General features: G+C 39.2%; 3 protein-coding genes across 4 annotated transcripts in view; all 3 read left to right on the top strand.

Moving 5' to 3' along the window:
* STMN3 (stathmin 3) overlaps positions 1-3,361 on the top strand; it is a 29,429-nt gene extending 26,068 nt beyond the window's left edge. The window contains exons 4-5 of the mRNA XM_020981600.2: positions 1,800-1,991; positions 2,944-3,361. Of these exons, the coding sequence (XP_020837259.1) occupies positions 1,800-1,991; positions 2,944-3,003 (252 nt within the window). The 3' untranslated portion in view covers positions 3,004-3,361. The remainder of the gene's footprint in view (positions 1-1,799; positions 1,992-2,943) is intronic.
* Positions 3,362-11,483: 8,122 nt separating this feature from the next.
* Positions 11,484-22,596, top strand: part of GMEB2 (glucocorticoid modulatory element binding protein 2) — a 58,921-nt gene continuing 47,808 nt past the window's right edge. Inside the window, exons 1-2 of one of the 2 annotated variants that reach the window (XM_020981598.2) lie at positions 11,484-11,822; positions 19,146-19,337. In XM_020981598.2, the coding sequence (XP_020837257.1) occupies positions 19,207-19,337 (131 nt within the window). In that variant the 5' untranslated portion in view covers positions 11,484-11,822; positions 19,146-19,206. The remainder of the gene's footprint in view (positions 11,823-19,145; positions 19,338-22,596) is intronic. The other variant, XM_020981597.2, reaches the window with a different exon arrangement.
* Positions 12,491-16,490, top strand: LOC144455880 (uncharacterized). The gene is made up of 2 exons (XM_078149898.1): positions 12,491-15,945; positions 16,298-16,490. Exon 1 carries the CDS (start codon positions 12,549-12,551, stop codon positions 12,897-12,899), a length of 351 nt encoding a protein of 116 aa, XP_078006024.1. The 5' UTR covers positions 12,491-12,548; the 3' UTR covers positions 12,900-15,945; positions 16,298-16,490.

Raw genomic sequence — 22,596 nt, 5'->3', positions numbered from 1 at the left:
ATAGCATTTCCATCATGAATCTTTTGGTGGGCTAGAGTAATTGGGAAAAGCGTCTTGGAGGTGAGACTTGAAAGATTTAGATGTCTTTCCTATCCATATCCATTTCCTTTAGGAAGTTCCTAGGCAGGAAGAGATGCTGGTAAAGCACTTTAGCAGGTAAAACTATTATTATTGCTGAGAAGAATAGGGTGACTGAACACATGCTTGGAATGTAACTGGAGATAAGGTTGGGCCTTTCCTATCTATTAAATTCTTCTGTGTTGTAATTCTATTATTATACAGGGTATCCCAAAAGTCTTAGTGCAGAGTTTAGTTCTTAAAACTTAAAGATATTAAAGTTTTAAGCTATTAAAGCTTAAAACTTCACTAAGACTTTGGGGATACCCTGTAAAGTTTATAGTCTCATTCGCCCTATATTACAGCTCTTTCAATTCAACAAACATTAAATACTTAAGCTAATAATAACAGCTAGCATTTCTGTAGTGTTTAATGTTTGCAAAGCTCTTTCCATACATTATCTCATTTGATCCTCACAAGAACTCTGTAAGATGGGTGATATTATCATTTCCATTTTACAGATGAGGAAACTAAGGCCAAGAGAAGTTAAGTGACTTTGCTAGTGTCATGAAGATGTCTGAAACAAGATTTGACCTCAGGTCTTCCTGATTCTAAGTTCAACATTCTATCCAATGCTTCATCTATGCTGGGTGGGTGGGGGTGTGTGTGTGTGTTAAAGATTACAAAATAATATAACTGTTGCCATGTTTCAATTGATCAACAAACATTTACAATATGCCAGGCACTGTACTAAGCATTGGAAATACAAAGAAAAAAGTGTCTGTCCTCAAAAAGCTTTTATTCTAACAGGTTAGACAATGTACACACATTTAAGTATATACAAAATGCATACAAGGTAGATACAAAATAACCTTAAGAAGGTTACAGAAGGACAAACATTCCAGGCATACGGTTCAGCACATGCAAATACACAGAGAGTGGTGTGTTAGATGTGAGGAACAGCAAATATGACTAGATTGTAAAGTTTTTGGATGGGATTGATATGTAAGAAGATTAGAAAGGTAGGAAGGGGCCAGGTTATGAGTTTTACTGTTTGATCCTAGGGGTAACACTGGAGTTTATGGAATATATAGGTAGCATGGCAACACTGGTAAATTAGGAAAATCTTTTTGGCAGCCCCATGGAGTATATACTGGAATAGACAGAGATCTGAGGCAGTTAGGAGGCTACTGCAGTGTCCCAGTCAGAGGTGATAAGAGCCAGAACTGTCTTGATTTTCATCCGTGCGCTCCTAGTGCCAGTGTGGGGTCTTGCATATAAGATGAAGGGTGTAATAAATGTTTGTTGAATTGGAGGGTTTGATGTTTTAGAACTACGGAAGGTTACTCTGCAGGGGACTGACATGATTGAAGTAGTGGTTTTGGGAAGATTACTTTTGTGAAATGGGGACAAACAACCTTCTAATTCCAGGTTGTGAACTGAGAGGTTTGTGAGAATAGCTTCAGCACCACAAATCCGTTGTTGAAAAAGCAGCAAATTAGGTGCCCCATTTCTATTGACTGTGTTCCATGTTAAGGTAAGTTACTCTGTGTAATGTACCTACATTGTATAAAGAGTACATCTTTGATCCTTACTGCCGAGTATCTGCCAAGGGAAGACCACTCTATAACTGTTTATATAGTTAGGTAAGCCAAGCCTTTTTATGTTTGGGGGAGGGAAAAGAAGAGGGACCCTTCAAGAATGGATCCTTAGGTTTCACCTGGGACCATTTGGTTTGCCAGACTCAGGAGGCGCAGGTCCTGAAGCAGCTGGCTGAGAAGCGGGAACATGAGCGAGAGGTTCTACACAAGGCTCTGGAGGAGAACAACAATTTCAGCCGTTTGGCTGAAGAGAAACTCAACTATAAGATGGAACTCAGTAAGGAGATCCGTGAGGCTCACCTGGCTGCCTTGAGGGAGAGACTTCGGGAGAAGGTGAGTCCAGCAGCCTGCTGCCCCCTCATTCTACTATTCCCTTTCTCCTTCATTCAGGCAAAGAATACCCATAGGATAGATACCAATGAAAAACCAATGGAAAGAAGGCAGTTTCTATATTCATTAATGACCCTTAGTACCTGGGCTTTGTGGGTTAGAACTATAATAAACATCCCTTATAAAAAGTGTTTTCTCCAGGCTAGTTACTTTCAATTGTGTATAATGTACATGGGGTGGGGCAGGGAGCAGGAAGAGAAGACTGAAACTCAAATCTTTCAGTCCTCAGGCTGAAATCTTTCAACTCAGAAGCCTTTTCTCCCTCTTCCCTTCTTCCCCTCACCCCAACACCTTCCTACCTCAATTAAGAGACTCATTTAAATACCTGGCACTGTAAGAGGACCAGAGTTCAAATCCGGCCTCAAAACACTTAGAAGCTTCATGACCCTGAGCAAGTCACTTAACTCCGATTGCCTCACCAAAAACAAAAACAAAAAAAACTTGGCACTGACCTAACCCTTCCAGAATTGGACCCAGTATTTCAGCCAGGGCTGAATACAGTAGTTCTTTCTCTTACTGTAGATACTTCTGTTACTACTGTTCTGTTCTTGTTATTAATTTGGCCTAAAAGCACATTAGTTCTTTTGGTTGCTATGTCACAATACTCACTCACATTGGAGTGATGGGAAGAATGGGGAGGGATAATTCGTGTTACTTACAAAGCCTAAGAGCCTATTAGGCTAGCTGAATGCCATGAATCCAAGTTTTTCCCATTAATCTGACCTCATCTACCCCTCTAAAGGATAGGGAGCCGAAGTGGGGACTGAAGGATCTGAACCTAGGTATAAGAAAGCTTCCCAACATGAAGGAATGAGGAAAACAAGAATGTCAAGAAAACTGGATTTCTAGGCGGTGGTCTCTTCTTCCTCTCTTAACCCTTCCCATGTCTTTGCAGGAACTTCACGCAGCTGAAGTCCGCAGGAACAAGGAGCAGCGGGAGGAAATCTCTGGTTAATGGGCTTTTCTATATGCTTAGCACCTGGTTCCTGATCTAAAACAACAACCCCCCCCCATTTTTATTTTGTCTAGATGCAACTTTGTCTCTTCACTACCCTCCCCCTTTTCCTCTGCCTACCCTTATGCTAACTTCCCTAGTTCATGCTTCTCTCTTAGGATCCTTATCTGTCCAGTCCTTGTGGAAGGCCTTGCTGGCCTTGGAGAACTCTAAACTGAGTAGCCACTAGTTCATATGAATATACAGTCAATCACATTAATCATCTGACAAGTCAATCCACTTGGTTCCTTCCTGGAATCTTTCATAAACTTATGTAAAAGATGGAGACATTAATAAATTCAACCAACAGAGGCATGGACATGTAGATTTCTTATCCAAAGTTTGTTCATGATACTTTTTTTTTCATTTAAGAGAGTTTATTCTGAGCCAACTTTCAGTGTCTAGGGGTCAGGGAATCAAAAGTAATCATTTCTTCTCTGATGGTAAACCATGGGAAGAACAACAATCAATATATCCAGATGTCTTTAGGATTAGAGGTGGAAGGAAATTGGGTGGGAGAGTTAAAATTATGGTGGTTTCCCTTTGGGTTACTGGTTCTAGCCCTGATGAGGCTTGAGGTTGCAAAAAATAAACATAACCTGGGGATAGTTGTTAGTGGACTTGCTTAGATAGTCTATGTCTTAGCTTTATTCCTAGAAAACAGAAAGGAGGGACTGAATATATGGATGTCAAATACTAACTCATGGCTGGTTTTTCATTATTAAGCATAACATCAGTGCTCAGAGGTGATATGGAGACTGAAGATCTACATTCTATGGTAGAAATGAAGTTTGGAGTTGGGAAACCTGGAACTGTCTATGACAGTTCCAATCAGGAGCACTGACATGTCTATTACCTAGGACAGAAATTTTCACAAAAAACATTAGGATAGGGAGGATTAGGTATTATAAACCAATCTAAAGCATTGAAAATCAAAAACTTTGCAACGTGGGATAGTAACTTATCCTATATGGTACTTTTCAGACTTTTTATGAAGAGGTAATTATTACTAACACAGTTAACTCCTCAAGCACTACTAAGAAAAGTTCACAGGAAGCTCTGCTTTATCCATCTATAGACGTACATAAAGTTCATAGTTTATTTTTTTTCAAAGGACTTAAAAATGGGAAGATAAAGGACAATGGGTAGACTCACAAGTGTTGTGTGGTGGATGGAAGGCCAGGTTTTCTGCTAACTGTAGAGGACACCACCAGTGTGGACTGATATAAGAATGTGCTGTAAAGATGTTTTGGTATGTCTACTTGTTCTATGAAAGCAACAACCTAGGTAGACACAGATTCCAGATCCAGACCACATGTGAGAGTAGACTGAATACTAGAAGACAAAATAAAAGGCAATTACTCAGCATGACCTAGACCTTTCATCTTTTTAAAAAAGCCAAACTGTGGTTTCTTTGGTGGCCATTAGCTCAGATTTGTGACTTTGATCTTAGCAACTCATCTGTAATTTACCAAGAGTTGCCTAGAGTGCTGAAATGTCAAGTGACTTTCCCTGGTCACACAGCTTGTCTGTCATAGGTTTGGATTGGAGTTCAGAACTTCCAGACTCCAAGGTTGTCCCCTCTATCCACTAAGATCTTCTATTCTATGCTTGGTGGACAATAAAGATTTTAATTCTTTTCCTTCCTATATTTTTAAAACTTGTGGAAACTGGATACCATTTGCTTCTAACTTTTAGCAACCTTATTAAATATTTGTTTTTATTCACCTCTTTCTGGCACTCAACTCTCTGGTAGTATAACTAAGTTACATCAGCTGAGGATTCTTCCATATGGCATAGGTAGCATGCGGATAGATCATAGGCTCATGGTCTATCCCTGTGAGTTGGAGGTGGCAGGGATCTTAGAGGTCACCCGATCCTACTCTCTCATTTTACAGATAAGGAAACTGAGGCACACAGATAATTTGTTCAAGGTCAGGCAGTAGCACAAAGTTAATAGATTCAATTATCTGATGATAAGTGTCTGGGGAAGAGTTGAAAAGGGCTGAAATCCACAGAAATATTTCCTTAACTGAATCTTGCCCAAACATAGCTTATCATATTTTCTATTTTACTGATGGGAAAAATAAACAATAAAAAAAAATCCCAAACCTCTCTGTCAGTTCCAGTGGGGCTGATCATCTTTAATGTCACAATTCCTTTCTCTTAAAATGTAAAGGCCACCTTACAGCCTTGTTTAAATTAATCTGGGAACTGAACAAATTTTCCTTTTCATACATTTGCTGAATCTAGTACAAAAAACTAGGTTAATTCCTTTTACCTCCTAAAGCACTTGCATGAGTAAAAACCAAGGCAGGTAGACATTCAGAGTTATCTCACGTTGGCCAAAATATTCCTTTCACACTAAGTTGTTAATCTAATACTCATACAAATATTCATCACGTGTTTGGAGTTCTTTTGGCTAACTGTACCAGGTGTAAATTTGCTCCCCACCCTCTTTGCAAAGATGAGCTACTTTTAATTTCCTTTATATTGGAAGTGGTGAAGTTGGTGCCACTTTCTGTTTCATTCATGTTCCAATGCTAGGTATGACTTAAATCTACTGGGCAGGGGAGGGACCCCAGCCATTCAGCATTAAAGAAACCGAGTCCCCACAGCTGAACAAGTTTAGCAGTAGTATTTCTCCTAAAATTGCTGAAGACTCACCACCAAGATTGCCTCCATAGGGAGCTGGAAGCCATGATTAGGATTTAGCCGTGGCCAAAGGCTAAAGTTGCTTGGGGCAGCAAAAGGGAAGAAAAAATTGAACTGAAGGTTGAATTTCTTAATTGTCACCAGTTACTAGCAGGTAGCAACTCTCATAGCAGAAATTTATTAAAATTCAGACTCATGTTCTTCATATAATAAGGTAAAATTTAAAAGTTAAGAACTACTTAAGTTAAATAGTAATAAAATCTGTATGTGTGTGCTAGAGTGTAAGTAATGGTTGAAACGGTCCAAATGTTGGTATCCTACATCTTTGGGATATGGGAAACTGTCTGCAATTTATTAACTTTGTCCTACTACTCTATGATTGTTTGCTTGGGGTATAATTCCAAACTGAAACTTGTAAATACTTTTTATTAGTGATAATTCTAAGAAATGTTGTACTCATGAGTTTGAATACAACACAGCAAAACCATTTTCCCTTTTGACAAGGATGGGAAAGCTATTAGTTAGGAAACAGGACAGCCTCGAGGTACAGAAGCCACTCTCAAAAGGAGGATATTGAGTTGGGGTTGAAAGAGGCCTTATGAGTAGATCTGGACTTAAAGCCAAGGATGTTTGCCAGTGCTGCCTCAGAGGATTTAGCCTAAACTACCAATTTCCTGGGAGTAGCAACTGATGGTAATCAGTTTTCCTCATGAGTCCTGTTGAGGCCTAAGACATATGTAGTTTAAAAGAAAATGAAATGGTCAAGATAGAAGTATCAAGACCAAGGCTCCATATTTCTCTTAATAGAAAACTTCATATTCCTTACCTTAATCCTTGGATGCTACTAGGTTTCTCTAGGAAATACAGTTCAACTGCTTCATAGCACACAGCATTCCAATGCCCTCATCAGTTGCCTGAGGATATGATCCAGCATTAATTAGGGAAGGTCAATGCAATTCCTCAACAGCTCTTTCTTAGTGGCTTTGCTGATTGCTTTGATTTCTTGCTAACTCACTCTTACTGTCCAAGCTGGTCATCTGGTTAGCTTGTGTCAGGAGTGGGCAGTTTGGGACAGGCCTCCATCTTTTCACCTACTTCCCATAACCTTACTCTTTCCCTGTCTCCCAACCTCTGTTTACTAAGGAACAGCAAGTCTTAAAAAATAATTATGGGGACTTCATGTTGTGCTGAACCCCCGACATTCCCTAGATTGTAAATAGGCAGATAATATCCCTTAGCTGTGCAGCAGATCTCAGTTGAAATTAAAGATAATTATCTTTAGTGCTGGAAGTTGTTCCTGACCCCTCAAGCACAACAGTACTACTGCTGGTTTCGTATAAGATCAACAATTTGGAGAGTTATACCTTCCTTCAATCATGTTTGCAAGCCATTTCTGAGCTTACCCAGATTTCAAATCCCATTCCTAGAGAAGGCACAATGCCTGCCCCTTACATCTGACTAAAAAAACCTTAACTATCCTCCCTCTTCCTACTAGCTCACTGGTCATTATCAATCATTCTTTAAGGCTGGTTGGGAAGCCTTAAATTGTATGACACAAACAGCAATCCCATGAGTAGGTAGGAAATAGAACTGTTTCCTTTTGACTACTTCCTATCACAGCTTTTCATGGCTTTAAAGTAGGAAAATAAGGGAGATTAAAAAAAAAAGATATCACTGGAAATCCTGCAGAAGTAAAAATGTCAGAAAATAGATTGGGATTTTGTAAAAGGGTGTAAGCAGGAAAAAAAAGCCAATCCAATGCCATTTTCTCTGTGCAGAGTTGTCAGATGAGATTAGCTATTCTGGGAAGAGTGTGTGTGTGTGTTGACAGGGATCTGTGGTTTTAGGACATTTGCAATTATAACCCATTTCCTCTTTAAATTTTTGGTTAAGCAACCCCCTCCCAAAAAAACTGTCAAATCAGGGTAGTCCTGGTTTGTAGTCATGTGGTAGGAGGGAGGTTGGTTTTGTTGTAAACATTTTTTTGTGGTAGAAATATAAGGATAAAATAGAAATACTGATTGCAGACTGTCAGTGTAAGTAGTTGTTTACAAATTAATACACACTCCATACAAGGACTATAAGTATCCATTTAAAACTGAAATTTCAATGTTTCATTTGGGTTGGTCACTGGGCCAACGTGGTCTTCTAATTGCATAGTTCACCTTTGTCTGCTGTACCCTAGCATTTTATCCAACCTGCATTATTTCAAACATACATCTGTAATGTGTATGCATACACTATGAAGTACATAGATGTGCAGACATGTACATCCATGTTTTATGTATACACTGACACTTTTATCCCCACATGGTCAGGCAAAGGCTGATTATGGTGCTATAGTGATTTAGTTCCTAACCATGCTAGGGGATAAAGTGATATATTAGGACTAATAATGCATCTGTTGGTGTCCTTTGTGGAACAAAGAGGGAGTGCTGGCCACTTATTAATGCTTCTTTTATCAATAAGCTGGTGGATCATATCCTCTATGTAACTAATGCAGTTTCTTTTAAAAAAGACCAGACTACTGACAAAGAAAGTCAAAGCCAAAAGGGCACTCTGCACAGCCCTCAATGGACCAAGTTTGGGTTTAATGTCACTGGGCCTACATAGGATCCATTGCTTAAAAGACGGGTGTACAGCTTTCAAATATATAGAACAAGAAGCTTGTGACGGATTCCTACCAATCTGATGTCATCTAGTTCCTTTAGTGCATTTCATTGTCAACTTGAGGTTGTTGTTGTGCAAAAGAAGTGATGATAAAAAAAGAATAAAGTTGGTATTAAACTATGTGCTTCCATTTTATTTAACTAAAGAAAATCTGTTATGTCCAGAAAGTTAGATGTATATATTAACTAATTAAAAAGGAATCAAGAATTACTTCACCACTAGGCTGGATTGAAGATAAGCCTCATGTTTCCCTAAGAATGTATAGGTGCTTAATCAATTTCTCAAACATGATGTTTCTATTAAAGGCCTCCAAATACTGAACTAATAAACTTTATCTATGTTGATCTAATACAACCTCCAAATTTCTAGGACATCTATGTTATAATAGTTAACATTTACTTCATGCTGTTCTTGCTTTCAAGACTTATTCTGGCTGCTAACAGGGATATATATGAATGAACCAGACCAACTCTTCAGAATACATGTTAACTGCTATAATGAAAAGTATCATATTACACCCTACACTGACATAACTTGATACATTTTGGAATGAGACTTTATTATAGTAAAATACTGGAAGATATCTGAACCACCTGATGAATTAATTAGTTTTATTTTATTTTTTTGCTTTTTGGTGAGGCAATTGGCATTAAGTGACTTTCCTGGGGTCACACAGCTAGTAAGTGTCAAGTGTCTGAGGCCAGATTTGAACTCAGGTCTCCCTGACTCCAAGGCCAGAGTTCTATCCACTTCCCCACCTAGCTGCCCCCAAATTAACTAGCTTTAAAACAAATGGCTGAAGCAAGTTAAACTTGCCTTAGTTATGTAGCCTACATATTTCTTTTAACTACAAAATCTTTTCTTTGGCTTTTAAAACAGTTTTTATTGACATGTTTTGATATTACATCACATACATTTTCCATTCTATACTCCATTCCCACTCTCGGAGCCATTCCTATAAAAATAGGAGGAAAAAGTAGTTTGGCAAAAGTAACTAATATATCAAAAAAGCCTGACATTCTAAGCAGTATTCCATACTCATAGTCCTCAATCTCTGCTAAAAAAAAATAAGGAGTTACAGTCTCACCTCCACTTTGGAAGGAAATGGGCATTTATTAAACAACTACCATGCGCTAGGCACTTTCACAAATATTTATTCCTCACAACATCCTTGTAAGGTAGGTGCTGTCATTATTCCCACTTTACAGTTGAGGAAATTGATGGAGGTTAAATGACTTACCAAAGGTCATAAAACTAGTAAATGTCGGAGGCTGGATTTTAACCCAGGACTCCAGGTACTGTTCCATCTAGTTTTTCTTTTGTAAATGAATAACATCCACTTACAACATAGCAGACCTGGTATACGTGATTTTGCTTCATTTTGTACCATTTATATAAACCTTACTCTTTCTCTATATTCACCATATTCATTATTTTTGATCAAACAGTAATACTTCATTACTCATATATTACTATTTGCCTTTGGTTTTCAAAACCAAATCAACACAAATACAGAGCAAAGATATAAAAAAAAGCTTTATCTTTTACTATATTTTATAAAGCGACTATTTTAAAGGACAGGTTCCTTTTACAAGTGGAATAATTTCAGGGAATAATTTCACTAAGCTTCTTTTGTAATACAGGACATGTACACACACCCCTAAATGCAAACCCCATGTTGCTTTGGACTAAGTGAAGTCCATTTAAATTTTACAAGTACAGTTGGGGGAATCTTTTTGGAATAATAATTTATGTAGCACATTAAAGCTTACAAAGCACTTTTCTCACAACTTGATGAGATGAGAATAATCATATCTATTCTACCTACGTCACATGTGAAGAAACCTGGGCTCAGAAAAATTAGAACTTTCCAGAATAGAGCCAAGTAGAACCTGGATATTCTGACTCAAGACCACTTTCACTTCTACTATCTCTACTTCCTCTCTGGCTTACATAATGGAACACTCTGCCTTTGTTAAAAAAAAAAATCAAGGAGCTAGGCTCGCTATTGTTACATATATTGGGGAGGCAATGGGGTGAACTGACTTGCACAGGGTCACACAGCTAGGGTCAAGTGTCTGAGGCCAGATTTTGACTTGGGTCTTCCCGAATCCCGGGCCGGTGCTCTATCCACTTCGTCATCCAGCTGCCCCTTGGGCTCGCTATTGCTTCAGGATCGTGGTAAAGTGCAATCCTAGAGTCCCACCTTCTTTACCTTAGCATCCCCAAACAATTTATTAAGAGGAAATTACTCCCCCTACTCTGGATACCTCTCCATGGTGGCTGCAAGAAAGACCTACAATTTGACAGAATTAAAGGACTGAGGATTACACATCTAACTAAAGAAACCTTTCTAAGAATTAAGGCATTGAGATACCAGAAACGTCAAGTTGGAACCTTGGGCAGGAGGAGAAAGAACAAATGTTTCTCCAGGTGACCCAAATATTTTGCTACGCCGCGTAACTATCAGGCATTTCTAAGCAAACAATGAGAAAGTACACGGTGTTTTCAGGAGTGATTCTTCAAGATTTCAAGGGCTTACACATGCAGCCACATAAGCTTTTTCTCACAGGGATTGGGAACAATAACACCCATACATACTTACCAGAATAGAGTAATAAATAAAATACTGGACTTGGGAATCAAAAAGGCAGTGGTTCAAATACTGCTCTGACGCACACTTTCCTCATGTGGTTTTTGGGAGCTGGGTCGGCCGTAAGCAAAACTGAGGAATTTGCAGGATATTTACTCAAGGAGAAACTCTGGCCTGCTGGATTTCTCCCAAAGTGAAAACTTAACTTCCGACCCATCATCAAAATACAACATTCCTGTGTCCAATTTCCTACAAGGTTGAAAGGGATAACTTGTATTATGATGCCCATTCTACAGGTGGGTAAACCGAGGCTCCCACAGCTGAATTTGGGGAAGGGTGCTTTCTGGACATTCCCATCACATTCCCTAGATCAGAGATATCTTCCTATTTTCCTCACCAGTTTCACTTAGCGGCCCACCCACAACCAGCTTCCCTCAGCGCAGGACGATACCAGAGAAGACGCCCTGATCTCTCCACCCAACTTGAAGCCCGAGTTGGCTAACGCGGCTGCTCCCTGCAGCATGGAACCTGCCTTCGACGCGCAAGCGCGTAGAGGCCCGCCCCAGGACTTATTTCACAGTTCCCAGTCAGCCCTGCTCCCGCCTCCCTACGGAGGCTTTTCAAACCACAGGAGCACCAAAAAAGTCACCCCCTCCCCCTTCCGCACCCCTCCTGCGTGCGCGCCCCTCGCCTCCTGCGTCACCCGGGAAGCGCGCGCCCGAGCCGCCGCCGCCGCCGCCGAATATCCAACAAGGAGCGAGCCCAGTGGCCGCCGTCCTCGCCAGCGGAGTCGCCGCCGCCGTCCCCTTCCCTGCCCCCGTCGTTGGGCGTTTGAGCAAGACTGGTTTCGGTTCTCCCCGAGGTAAGCGGTAGCCACAGTGGGGTCTCCCCGGCCCGATCCCTTCCTCTCACCTCCCTCTCACCCCCCCGCGGCGAGGCCTCTCCGGCTCCCCTCACGCACCCGTCCGTCCAGTCAGGGGTCCCTGCGGAGCGTCAGGACGTTACGGCAGGAGGGGGGGGAGAGGAGGAGGAGGAGGCGACGGCGACGACGGCGGCGGCAACGGCCGCAACGGCCGCCGGCGGCAGTGACTGCAGCGTAAATACGGCGCGAGACGAAGCCGGCAGCCGCGTGCGTCAGGCCATTCCCACGCCCTCCCCCTAGCCTCGCGCCTCTGCCCCCACAGGGGGAGGGGGAGGGCTAGGGGGAGGGCTGGGGGAAGGGAGGAAGGGGACTGGGACGTGCTGCAAAAGGCGACCTGGGTAGGGGGTGGGGGAGCGCCAGTGGTGTCTCCGCCAACCGCCCCCGTCTCCTCCTCCCAGAGCTTCCCGGGGCGGGCTGGCGGCGCGTGCATGCCGGCCCCTTCCTCTCCTTCCCGGAGTGCGCCGTCTCCCGTAGCCTCCTCCCTCGGCCGGCTCGCCCGTTCCCTCCTTCGGAGCTCCTCCTCCTCCAGTTGCATGCAACAAGCAGGCCTCCCCTCCGCATCCGCATGCCCCGTGAACAGCTCCCCGCGGCGCCCTTTTGGTTCCCTCCATTACATGCGTAGAGCTGGCTCCCCACCCCACCCCCCCGCGGCCTCCCGGCAGTTGCATGTACCGTGTCCAGGCTGGTCCGAAGCCCTCCCCGCCCCGGGTGGTGCTGCCTGCAAAGTCCCGCTCCCCCCCGCCCCAGTGGGATTCCCCCGAGCTGGGTCTGCGGGCTCCGCCTAGCTGCCCGGCCGGCTGGCTGGGAGAAGGAGGCAGCGGCGGCGGCGGCGGCAGAAGAAGGAAGGAGGGGGTCCCCGCGCCGCGCTGGACGGGGCTGGGCGTTGTGCCCTTCTCTGCGACGCGGTTGGGAGGTGGCGTTTCCGCCCGGGGTCAGGGCCCCCGCGGCCTCTGCTCAGCCCCGGGCCCCCAGGCACAGGTGTCAGGTGCTCGGTCACAGGTTCCCCAACACTCCTGAAACTAACCCGACTTGGCCAGGCATGGCCCCGAGCCTCAGTCTCCCCACGACCCCCTCCATTGACTGAGGAAGTCTCTTTTTCAGACCCCTCTCCTTCCCCCCTTCCACCGTACACGTATGGCAAAACTCTGCACTCCTTGCAGAACAACATTATGCTGTGTTCTAAAAAAAAATTGGTACTTTTTTTTAGTCAGAAGTGTTCTATAACACTTCAATATTAAAGCAGATCATGAATATGAAAAATAACTGGAGAAATATCTTAATGTGCTAGAATCCCTATGACCATCACATTTAATGCAAAATTAGATTATTTGACGGGGATGTCATTGACATTATACCGTACTGTACAACCAATAACGCACAGTACTGTTGTCCATACAGTTAAGGTTCCAAATCTTGAGTTTATTTGAATGAAGATACTCATCCTTTATCCAGATTCTTGCTTGACAGTCTACTTGGTTATGTAGACCTACTAGCTTTGTGGGTGGACTAGGAAGGGGAAAGTTCATATGGCCATTTCTGGGCCTTTTCCCCCTCTCTCATTTAAAAAAAAAAGCAAATTGCAATAATATCCTTGGGTATTCTGGGTTGGAATCTGTCCTTTCACAAGGATAGGTGATGAGTGTTTAAGGAAAAATAGAAGAGACTTACTTTTTTGTGGACATGAAACTAGTGTGACCCTGAAAGTGTGTGCAAAATGAGTTCTTATGGCTAGTGTTAGGAGATTTGATGAACTTAATTAGTATTTCTGTTTTATGAAGAAGTGAATGCATTTAGCAAAGTGAGTGAGCGAACCAACCAACTGTAGGTGTGCTCAAGTGGGAACTTGTACATGTAACTTTTATATGTGGGGTGTAGAATATCTGTGTAGAAATGAGAAACTCATTTGTGTATTTCTCTTCTGGTTGCTCAGATGTGGGGGAGTACATATCTCTGTGGGCGATGCTGATGTTTTAAAAATAGTTTTAAAAGGAACAAAGTATAGGTTGATGATACAGCTGCGTGTGAAGGATCTATCTGCTTTAGCTGCAGTATTATTTAGCTGATTAGTAAAATTTAATTATAAATGTAATTGATAGTCTGTTAATTTAAAGACTAAGGAATTAATTTTAATAAAACTTCTTAAAACAGTTAAAATTCAAAGACTGCTGATAAGTTTGTGATTTCTGAGTGTGAAATAGGTTTAACTTAAATTGCATTTTTGAAATCTATTTTCTCTATTTTACTGAAGCCTTTTACTTCTACTTCACATTCATTTTTAAATATATTCTGCTTTGTAGCCTTCTTTAACAAAGTTTTTTTTTTAAACAACAGCTTGAACTCTTTATTTTCTCAAAGACATGATATAACTAACAATCAAGGTTTGTATTATGAGGTTACGTATATTTTAAAGAATGCCGTTCAGCTCTTTTTGCATTAAAAGTAGACCCATTTACAGGAATTGCATTAATATGGACTTCACTCTATTTTGTGTAGAAAACATTTTTCATTGATAAGTACATTTTTCCATTACTTTTTTTTGAAGAAAGATGAATTTTAAATACCAGACAATAACTTGGTGATTTTTTAAAAAGCATAATGATTCTGTTGTAGGGGGAAATATTGAAGTGGTTACCGACAAGCCCCCCAAATAGTTGGATGCCATCTTTTGGCTTTCAGTACTTATGTGTATAGTGCACATACTGTTTTATATACTATTTTTGTGGTAAGGGTAAGTTCCACATTGCCTATTCACATAACCATGCTAGTATATTTTTTGGATGTCTGTGGGTGTCATATCTTCTGTACCAGATTGAAAGCCCCTTGAATTCAGGATTGCTTATATTAGCCCTTGAGCTAGTGAGAACTCGATAAATGTCATGAAAGTGTTTTATTGTCACAGTTCTCATTTCCCTCACTTCTTTTAGCAAATTGGCTCCTGAAAAAAAAAATTTTAATACTATGAAAATAAACTGTATATAACATAGGATTTCATTTGTACCAGTTCAGTTATCTTTTGAAAAGGGAAGCTGAAATAGGTGGCATGCATAACAAGAGGAATAAAACAGATTTTGGATTCATAAGTTGTTTTCTTAGGAAGAAGGCTTGGATAAAATGTTTGTTTATATCAGACAAACATATATTTAGGATACCTTTGCAAGTACATTCATATACTCCCAAAAAGCCTTTCAACAAACGTTCATTTTTAACAGCAAGGTTCTTCAGATGCACTTTCAGAACAAAAGACATGCACGTTTCATTGTTTTGCATAGCATTTTGACCGAAGACAAATTACTGTGGTATTTCCATAAGAAATGGAAAAGCTGGGCTTTTGATTTTGAGTGTACCAATAGCACATTAAAGTTGAAACTGTATTCGTATTGAACTTATTTTTGTGTATAGGCTCTTATGTAAAATGTAGGTCATAGCTTTTTGTAATTTCTGTTCAGGTAATTTTTGTAGTTCCTATTTGGACATAAACTGAAATATATTGTGTTTGAATTTATCACACAGTGTAGATTTTTTGGTCTCTATATTGAAGATATGGAAAGTTATATGGGTATACTGTAGAATCAAGTGTTAATAACCTTTTGTAACCTTAGTAACATTTTGCCGTGTAGTTTTATTTTGTAGCCAAGGGTATTGTACAAATGACCTGTATTAAATTTACTTCCAGTGTAATATTAAAGTATTCTAGTTTCCATTAGAGAAATAGGAATTTTGTTCAGCGTTGTCTATTATATAAAGCAGTTTAGTCAAGCAAGATTTGGAAAGCCTCGAATCCCTGGGTAAGGAAGTTGGAGTTTATTCAAGTTGGATGGTCTCCAAACATTTATTAAGTGCATATTGTGTGCCCAGTCTGTGTTGACTCATAGGGATGAAAAAAATGGCAAAAACATGGTCCCTGCCCTCAAGGAGCTCATATTCTAATGAGGAGGACAATATGCAAACAAATATGTACCTTTGAGAAATTTTCACCAAATTTCTATTTAAGTTTGACTATTTCAGTGTAACAGCAAAACTCAGAGCTCAGCCTAGTTAAAATGAACAGAGCAGTTTTCAGCAGGTAAATTATTAATAAGAATAAGAAAATTTGAGTGGCCTTTTTTGATTTAGATGTTTCCAATTATGAAGAGAGCTAACGTCTAAGAAGAAAAGTTAAAATTAAGAAAGAACTAGAACTTGAATCAGTGTAGGATATTTACTTTAGAATTATTAAATGTTATTATTTTAAAAGTGTGGCACACTTAAAATAATTGTCCACGTGTGTATCTTACGTTTACAGACCTTTGTGTAGAAGCTTTAAGCTGCTTATGTAAATGCAAAATTTATTTTAAATATATACTGTTCATTAAGTGTTTAATACACTTTGGAGTGTGAATTTAAAACTGTAAATATAACTAGCTTCAATTTTGCAGCTTCTCTCACAGAATTGTTTGAAAATGGAGTCCATCTTCTGGAGATTCTGGCACAGGCTGGGTCACATGCAGCAACTGGAAGATATGCTCATGCACATGTGAACACTTCCCTTCCACTCCATACAGACATTGTATTAGCTTACTTTTTTGTTTAAAATTTAAACATTAATAAACAATGTATTATGTCAGAGTACTTTTTGGAGCTGTTTCTTTATTTATATACTTAAACCTTCTACTTTTTTAATGCTGTTTTCCACATTTATCAGTTTCCTAAGGCCCTTTAAAGCAGTATCATCCCCTTATCCTATTAACCTGTTAATAACTTGGAAGTTACTTGAGTCTTTTTCTAAGATGTCATATATATCCTAGAATTCTTTCCTTTTTTTTTCTCAGAATTCCCTCCCTACCTAAACCTTTCATGTCAGGACATTGCTCTTAAGACATCCACTTGTAATTTTTTTCTGACTACTTTTCCCTAAGAAGCATGGATTTTTTTTTTTTGAGAAATGATACTTTTCTTTGTCTCATATGTAACTTAGAAATTAATGTTTAAGTACTGTCTTCGTATTTACTTGATTTCTTGTCTCTGATTTATATATATCTAGGACTAAAAAGAAAAGTACTAATTTGCATTTTGGTGGACCTGTGAATCCCACTTGGTCACCATGCTCCTTTACCTCATTTATTACCAAACTTACTTATTTCTGGTTGCTGAATCAGGAGTGTTGGGAGGATCATTCTTTGTTAGGGAGAGGAGGATTCCAAAAGTTGTGGGCAAGTATTGTGGTCCTCATATTTGCCCATTCTCTTCATCATTATTTGTGGACCAACAATTAATAGCCAGCTGAATATCCAATTTAACAAATCTTTTGTAAAGGTATGCACATTCTCCCCCACCCCTACCTCCACCCAAATGAATTTAGATCAAAAGCTACTATTATGTCTGTTCTGTACTTGGTGTTAAATTTGTCTAATTTTTTTGTTTGCTATTTAAAGGCTAGATTGTCAGATACCCTTAGGTAACTCCTGAGTATTCAGGCAAAGTTACTTAAAATTTGTCCTGTCTTCCTTGTATATTTTGTTTTTCAGTCATATCTGACTCTGACCCCATTTCGGGTTTTCTTTGCAAAGATACTGGAGTGGTTTGTCATTTCCTTCTCCAGCTCATCTTGCAGATGGGGAAACTGAGACAAATAGGGTTAAGTGACTTGCTTAGGGTCATGCAGCTACTAAGTGTATGAGGCCAGATTTGAACTCAAGGAGATGAGTCTTCCTGACTCTGGGCCCTGCACTCTATCCACTGCATCACCTAGCTGCCCATATATGTCCTTTTATATTAAATAGAGAAAATAGTATTTATAATTTTTTAAAAACAAGGGATCACAACTGAGATATTCTTTTATAGTACTTTATAACTTGAAGAAACTTTAGGTGCTAAGTAAGTACAGAGTATGGGTTTAAGCCAAGGCTTTAGATTTACCTCAAGCCATTCAATTTTGCACAGATTAAATGTTGAATTGGCCAGTTTTCTGGAAAGTGTGGGTCACAAAAATGATTAGGTGAGAATATGCATAGGTTTGGGCAAATCTGTCATCATCTCTACTAAAAAAGAAACTCAAAACCCATGTCTTAGTGATAGTATTATCCTGATAGTACTGGTGAAAGATGACACTAGTGATCTCTTGAAATGTAGCACACAATATAGTATTCACTTTTTATAGTACTTGGAACAGTAGGTTTTATTAATAATTATTGGAGTTGAGAGTTTTATAAAATTTGACATTGCTGGTGTCATTTTAAATCTGATTTGGTAAAGATTATTAACAAAGGGTTCCTAGGTTTTTCTTTGGAGAGTTTAAATGATAAAAAAAAATCTGCCCATTCTTTTCTGCTATGTATTTGTTAGAGAAAGAGGTAAGGCTGTCTAGCTGACTGTTTTCCTTGCTTAGGAAGTTGAATTTTGCTTCTCAGAGCTGTGCCTGCCGGTGGGTTATAGTGCGGCAGTGGTGATGTTCTTTGAAGAGGTTCTTTTCATCAATTCCCACATTATTTGGAAAGACACTATCAGCTGCTGATGAAAATCCTGGGTTGCTACTTAAACCTTGAGTTATTGAGGTCTGTGACACTTCTTTGAAGTGCTGCCATACCTTTAGAATCCTTTCTACAGGGTACTAGACCAGAGCTTCTGGAGGAGGGATCTTGGCTGCTTAGCAATACCTTATCCTAGTGATTTTTAGATTCAGAGAAGTGATAGGACTTTAAATACTAATTTGTTCCTCCCAAATCTGAAAGTTCTGTCATTTCTCTGACTCAAAAAAATTGCTAGGATATCCTGCTAATATACTTATGTCAAGTATGGGGAAAAAGGATTGTAGTAAAAGATGGATCCTTGCCTTTAATCAGTTAATTGCAACTCAAAAGTTTTATTTATTTATTTTTTAGAATACTCTTATATTCCCAAGACTCTTCACTACAGTAGACTTAACAGATAAAGCTTATATAATCTAGTACACTGTGCATTGTGCATTTCAACGTGAAAACTATTGTAATAGAAATGTAGTCATAAATGTTCATTTTCTTCTTTAGTGCCTTTTACCAAAACATCCCAGTTTTTATGTGTCAAAACTTCTTAAAATAACCTGGGCAGGAGTGCTGTGAGCTTTTTGTTATACTGGAATTTTAGTGTTAACAGCTTTTGCTCAAAATAATTGTGCCACCAGTTGGATTGGGCTGTTATTTATATTATACTGAGCATTTTAAAAAAATTGGTTTTGCCCTGTAGTTATTTTATCCAAAAAAAGATAACTTACCTGTGACCCATTTGTGATCTTATTTATTTTTTGGCCAGGACTTATAATCCTGGGGGAGTCACTGCATTACTGGTAATTGGTATCTTCATCTGACTAATCATGGCAACCCCCGATGTGAGTGTCCACATGGAAGAAGTAGTGGTTGTGACAACACCTGACAATGCAGTTGACGGCAGTGGTGTGGAAGAAGTGAAAACTGTGTTGGTGACAACAAACCTGGCTCCTCATGGGTAAGAAACTGATCTTTCATCTTGCTTTTTGCAAAGTTACAAATTGGCATCTTGTTAGGGCTTTGTCCCCATCATAGCCAAGACATTTTTTTTTGGATGTTTTAAAAAGTGTAGCATTCTGCAAGATTTTCTTTTGGAGGCAGTTTGATGGCGCAGTAGGTAGAACTCTGAGGTTGGAATCAGGACCTAAGTTCCAGTGCAGCCTCAGACACTTACTAGCTGTGTAAACCTGGATAAGTTGCTTAACCTCTGTCTGCCTCAGGTTCCTGAACTGGAAACTGGGAATAATAAGAGTACTCCCCTCACCATGAGGATCAAATGAGATAATATTTGCAACACACTTAGCACAGTGTCTGGCACACAGTGTAGGCACTTAATAAATGCTTATCCCCCCCTCTTTTAGTTGAACACATTTATTTTAGAGTTGAATCAATTGATATGTTAAGTGATCTTTTTGAGAGGAGATAAAACATATTAGTCTTTGCCCGAAATCTAAGAAAACCTAGCTATAACCCCGTGATATTTATCTCCTATTTTGCCTACATCAAATTGGTGTCCTGGTACTTGTTTTCATGTTAGGTGAGCTGCCTTGGAGGTTGCTTTATGAATTTTTCTTATTAGAGACTTTCAAAAACTTTTTCTAGATGGAATTGAAAATTTGATGATTTCTATTGTTTCTGTTAATAACTTCGTCTGTGAATTTTTCTAATCTTACTATATTATGTAACAATAAAGAAATGTTGATTAATGAGAGGCTACTATTTTGTTTTCATTGACTTTTGTTTTTGGCTAAGCAATGAGGTTAAGTGACTTGTCCAGGAAGGGTCACACAGCTAGTTAAGTGTCAAGTATCTGAGGCTGGATTTGAACTGAGGTCCTCCTGACTGCTGGGCCAGTGCTCTATCCACTGTGCCACCTAGTTGGCCCTCATTGACTTTCCTTTAAGTAAAAACATAGCCATATGACCGAAGTGATTATCAGTCTTTCCTTTTCCATGTAAAAGGTAATGATGGTGATATAGATCCCATAGAGAGAGAACTTTAAGATTTACAAAAATATATTCCTACTGGTATCCTTATGAAGAGTAGGTAGTATTATTAAGCATTTGCATTTTGCAAATAACGAAACTGAAACTCAGAAAAGTGAAGTAGTTTGCCTAAAGTCACACACCTGCCTAATAAATGACAGAGCTAAGACTCAACTCTAGGTCTCCTGACTCCAAGTCCCATGTTCTTTCCATACTGCTGTGTACTTCAGTATCACCTTATGTGCAGAATAGAATGTACTTTAGTATTTTAAACCTAGAAAATGATGATAGTTTTTGTACTGCTGTCCTTGATCATTTACTGGATTATAAACTCCTTGAGTACATGGATGTGATAAATCTTTATATTTGCCTAAGCCCCCAAATGGGTACTTAGCAGATACTATACTTGTTAACTTAGTTTGCTGAAGCACCAATGACTTTCCCTACTGTCCTGTCACTAAACGGCTTGATTTAGCATATAAAAATAATTGGAACTTAAGGGGGGTTGTGGGGTGTGTGTGTGTGTGTGTGTGTGTGTGTGTGTGTGTGTGTGTGTGTGTGTGTGTATTTGCTTGTAACTTAGAGTGGTTCTTTTTCTTAAATAAATTTATTTATTTTTGGTTTTCAACATTCACTTCTATAAGATTTTGAGTTCCAGATTTTCTTCCCATCTCTCTCCCTTCCCCTAACCCCAAGATGGCATGAAAATTGATATATACTCAACATATACGTTCATATTAAACTTATTTTCACATTAGTCATGTTGTAAAGAAGAATTAGTACCAATGGGAGAAACCACAAAAAGAAGAAACAAAAAACAAAATAAGAGAGAGAAAATAATTTGCTTCGATGTGCATTCAAATTCCATAGTTCTTTTTCTGGATGTGGACAGCATTTTCCATCATGAGTCTTTTGGAGTTGTCTTAGATCCTTGCATTGCTAAGAAGAGATAAATCTATCAAAGTTAGTCATCATACAATGTGGCTGTTACTGTGTGCAATGTTCTTCTGGTTCTGCTCACTTTAATCAGCATCAGTTCATATAAGTCTTTCCAGGTTTTTCTGAAGTCAGCCTGTTCATCATTTCTTATAGCACAGTAGTATTCTATTACATTCATATACCATAACTCATTCAGCCATTCTCCAACTGATAGGCATCCCTTCAATTTCCAGTTCTTTGCCACAACAAAAAGAGCTGCTATAAATATTTCTGTACATGTGGGTCCTTTTACCATTTGTATGATCTCTTTGGGATATAGTCCTAGAAGCATAGTTCCAAATTGTTCTCCCGAATGGTTGGATCAGTTTACAACTCCACCAACGATGCATTGGTATTCCAATTTTCCCACATCTTCTCCAGCATTTATCATTTTCCTGTTTTATCATGTTAACCAAGCTGATAGGTGTGATGTGGTACCTCAGAGTTGTTTTGATTTGCATTTCTCTGATCAATAGTGATTTAAAGGATTTTTTCATATGACTATAGATGGCTTTAATTTCTTTGTCTGAAAACTACCTGTTCATATCCTTTGACCATTTATCAGTTGGGGAATGACTTGTATTCTTATAAATAGAGTGATTCTTTGTCTAGGCTTTGAGACTCCTTCTTTCACATTGCTTTCAAAATTGCCTTTGGGTGGTGGTATTGAAAATTAATGTTTTTCCTGGGATATTTTTTCCCTCTTACTTAGAATCTACTTTAAAAATATCATATGTATGTATCTGAGCTTTCTTGCTTAGTAGAAGAGCATCTCTGAAGTATAGATTTAAAGGTGAAAGTTTGCATGCCTCCTGTCCTTTTTCTGTAGCTTGTTCGTGTCGGTGAGGTACAACTTCAAAGTTTACACAACCCACATTTTAGCTGTAACAGTTTTTTTCCCTTCTGACTATAAATCATGAAGAGGAAATGTGAAAAAAAAAAAACCACTGTTAAAGTAGGTGACTATTAATACTCATGTGAAAGCTATGATCTAAAAAAAAGAAGTTTCATGGTCTCTTTATGTATATGCCTCATCTGCCAGTTACACAGGGCTATTTAAACATTAGCTTTTACATTCTTTAACTTGGTTATATCATAGGTTTATTAGCTTTCCAGAAACTGTCTCATTTTATTCTTACAAAGTTTATAATTTCTGTTGTTCTAGCATGTTTGAGTTTTTTTTAATATATTAACTAATAAACTTTGAGTTTTATACTAAACAGACTTTTAAAGAAAATTAAGAACTAACAATAA

Source organism: Phascolarctos cinereus, unplaced genomic scaffold, assembly GCF_003287225.1.
Source record: "Phascolarctos cinereus isolate Bilbo 61053 unplaced genomic scaffold, phaCin_HiC Scaffold_2;HRSCAF=192, whole genome shotgun sequence".
Classification (NCBI taxonomy): domain Eukaryota; kingdom Metazoa; phylum Chordata; class Mammalia; order Diprotodontia; family Phascolarctidae; genus Phascolarctos; species Phascolarctos cinereus.
The sequence above is the reverse complement of the archived record's forward strand: the minus strand, read 5'-3'. Positions and strand labels throughout refer to the sequence as shown.

Coding starts and splice junctions, on each gene's coding strand:
- LOC144455880 (XM_078149898.1), top strand. CDS start 12,549: ATGTACCGTGTCCAGGCTGGTCCGAAGCCCTCCCCGCCCCGGGTGGTG.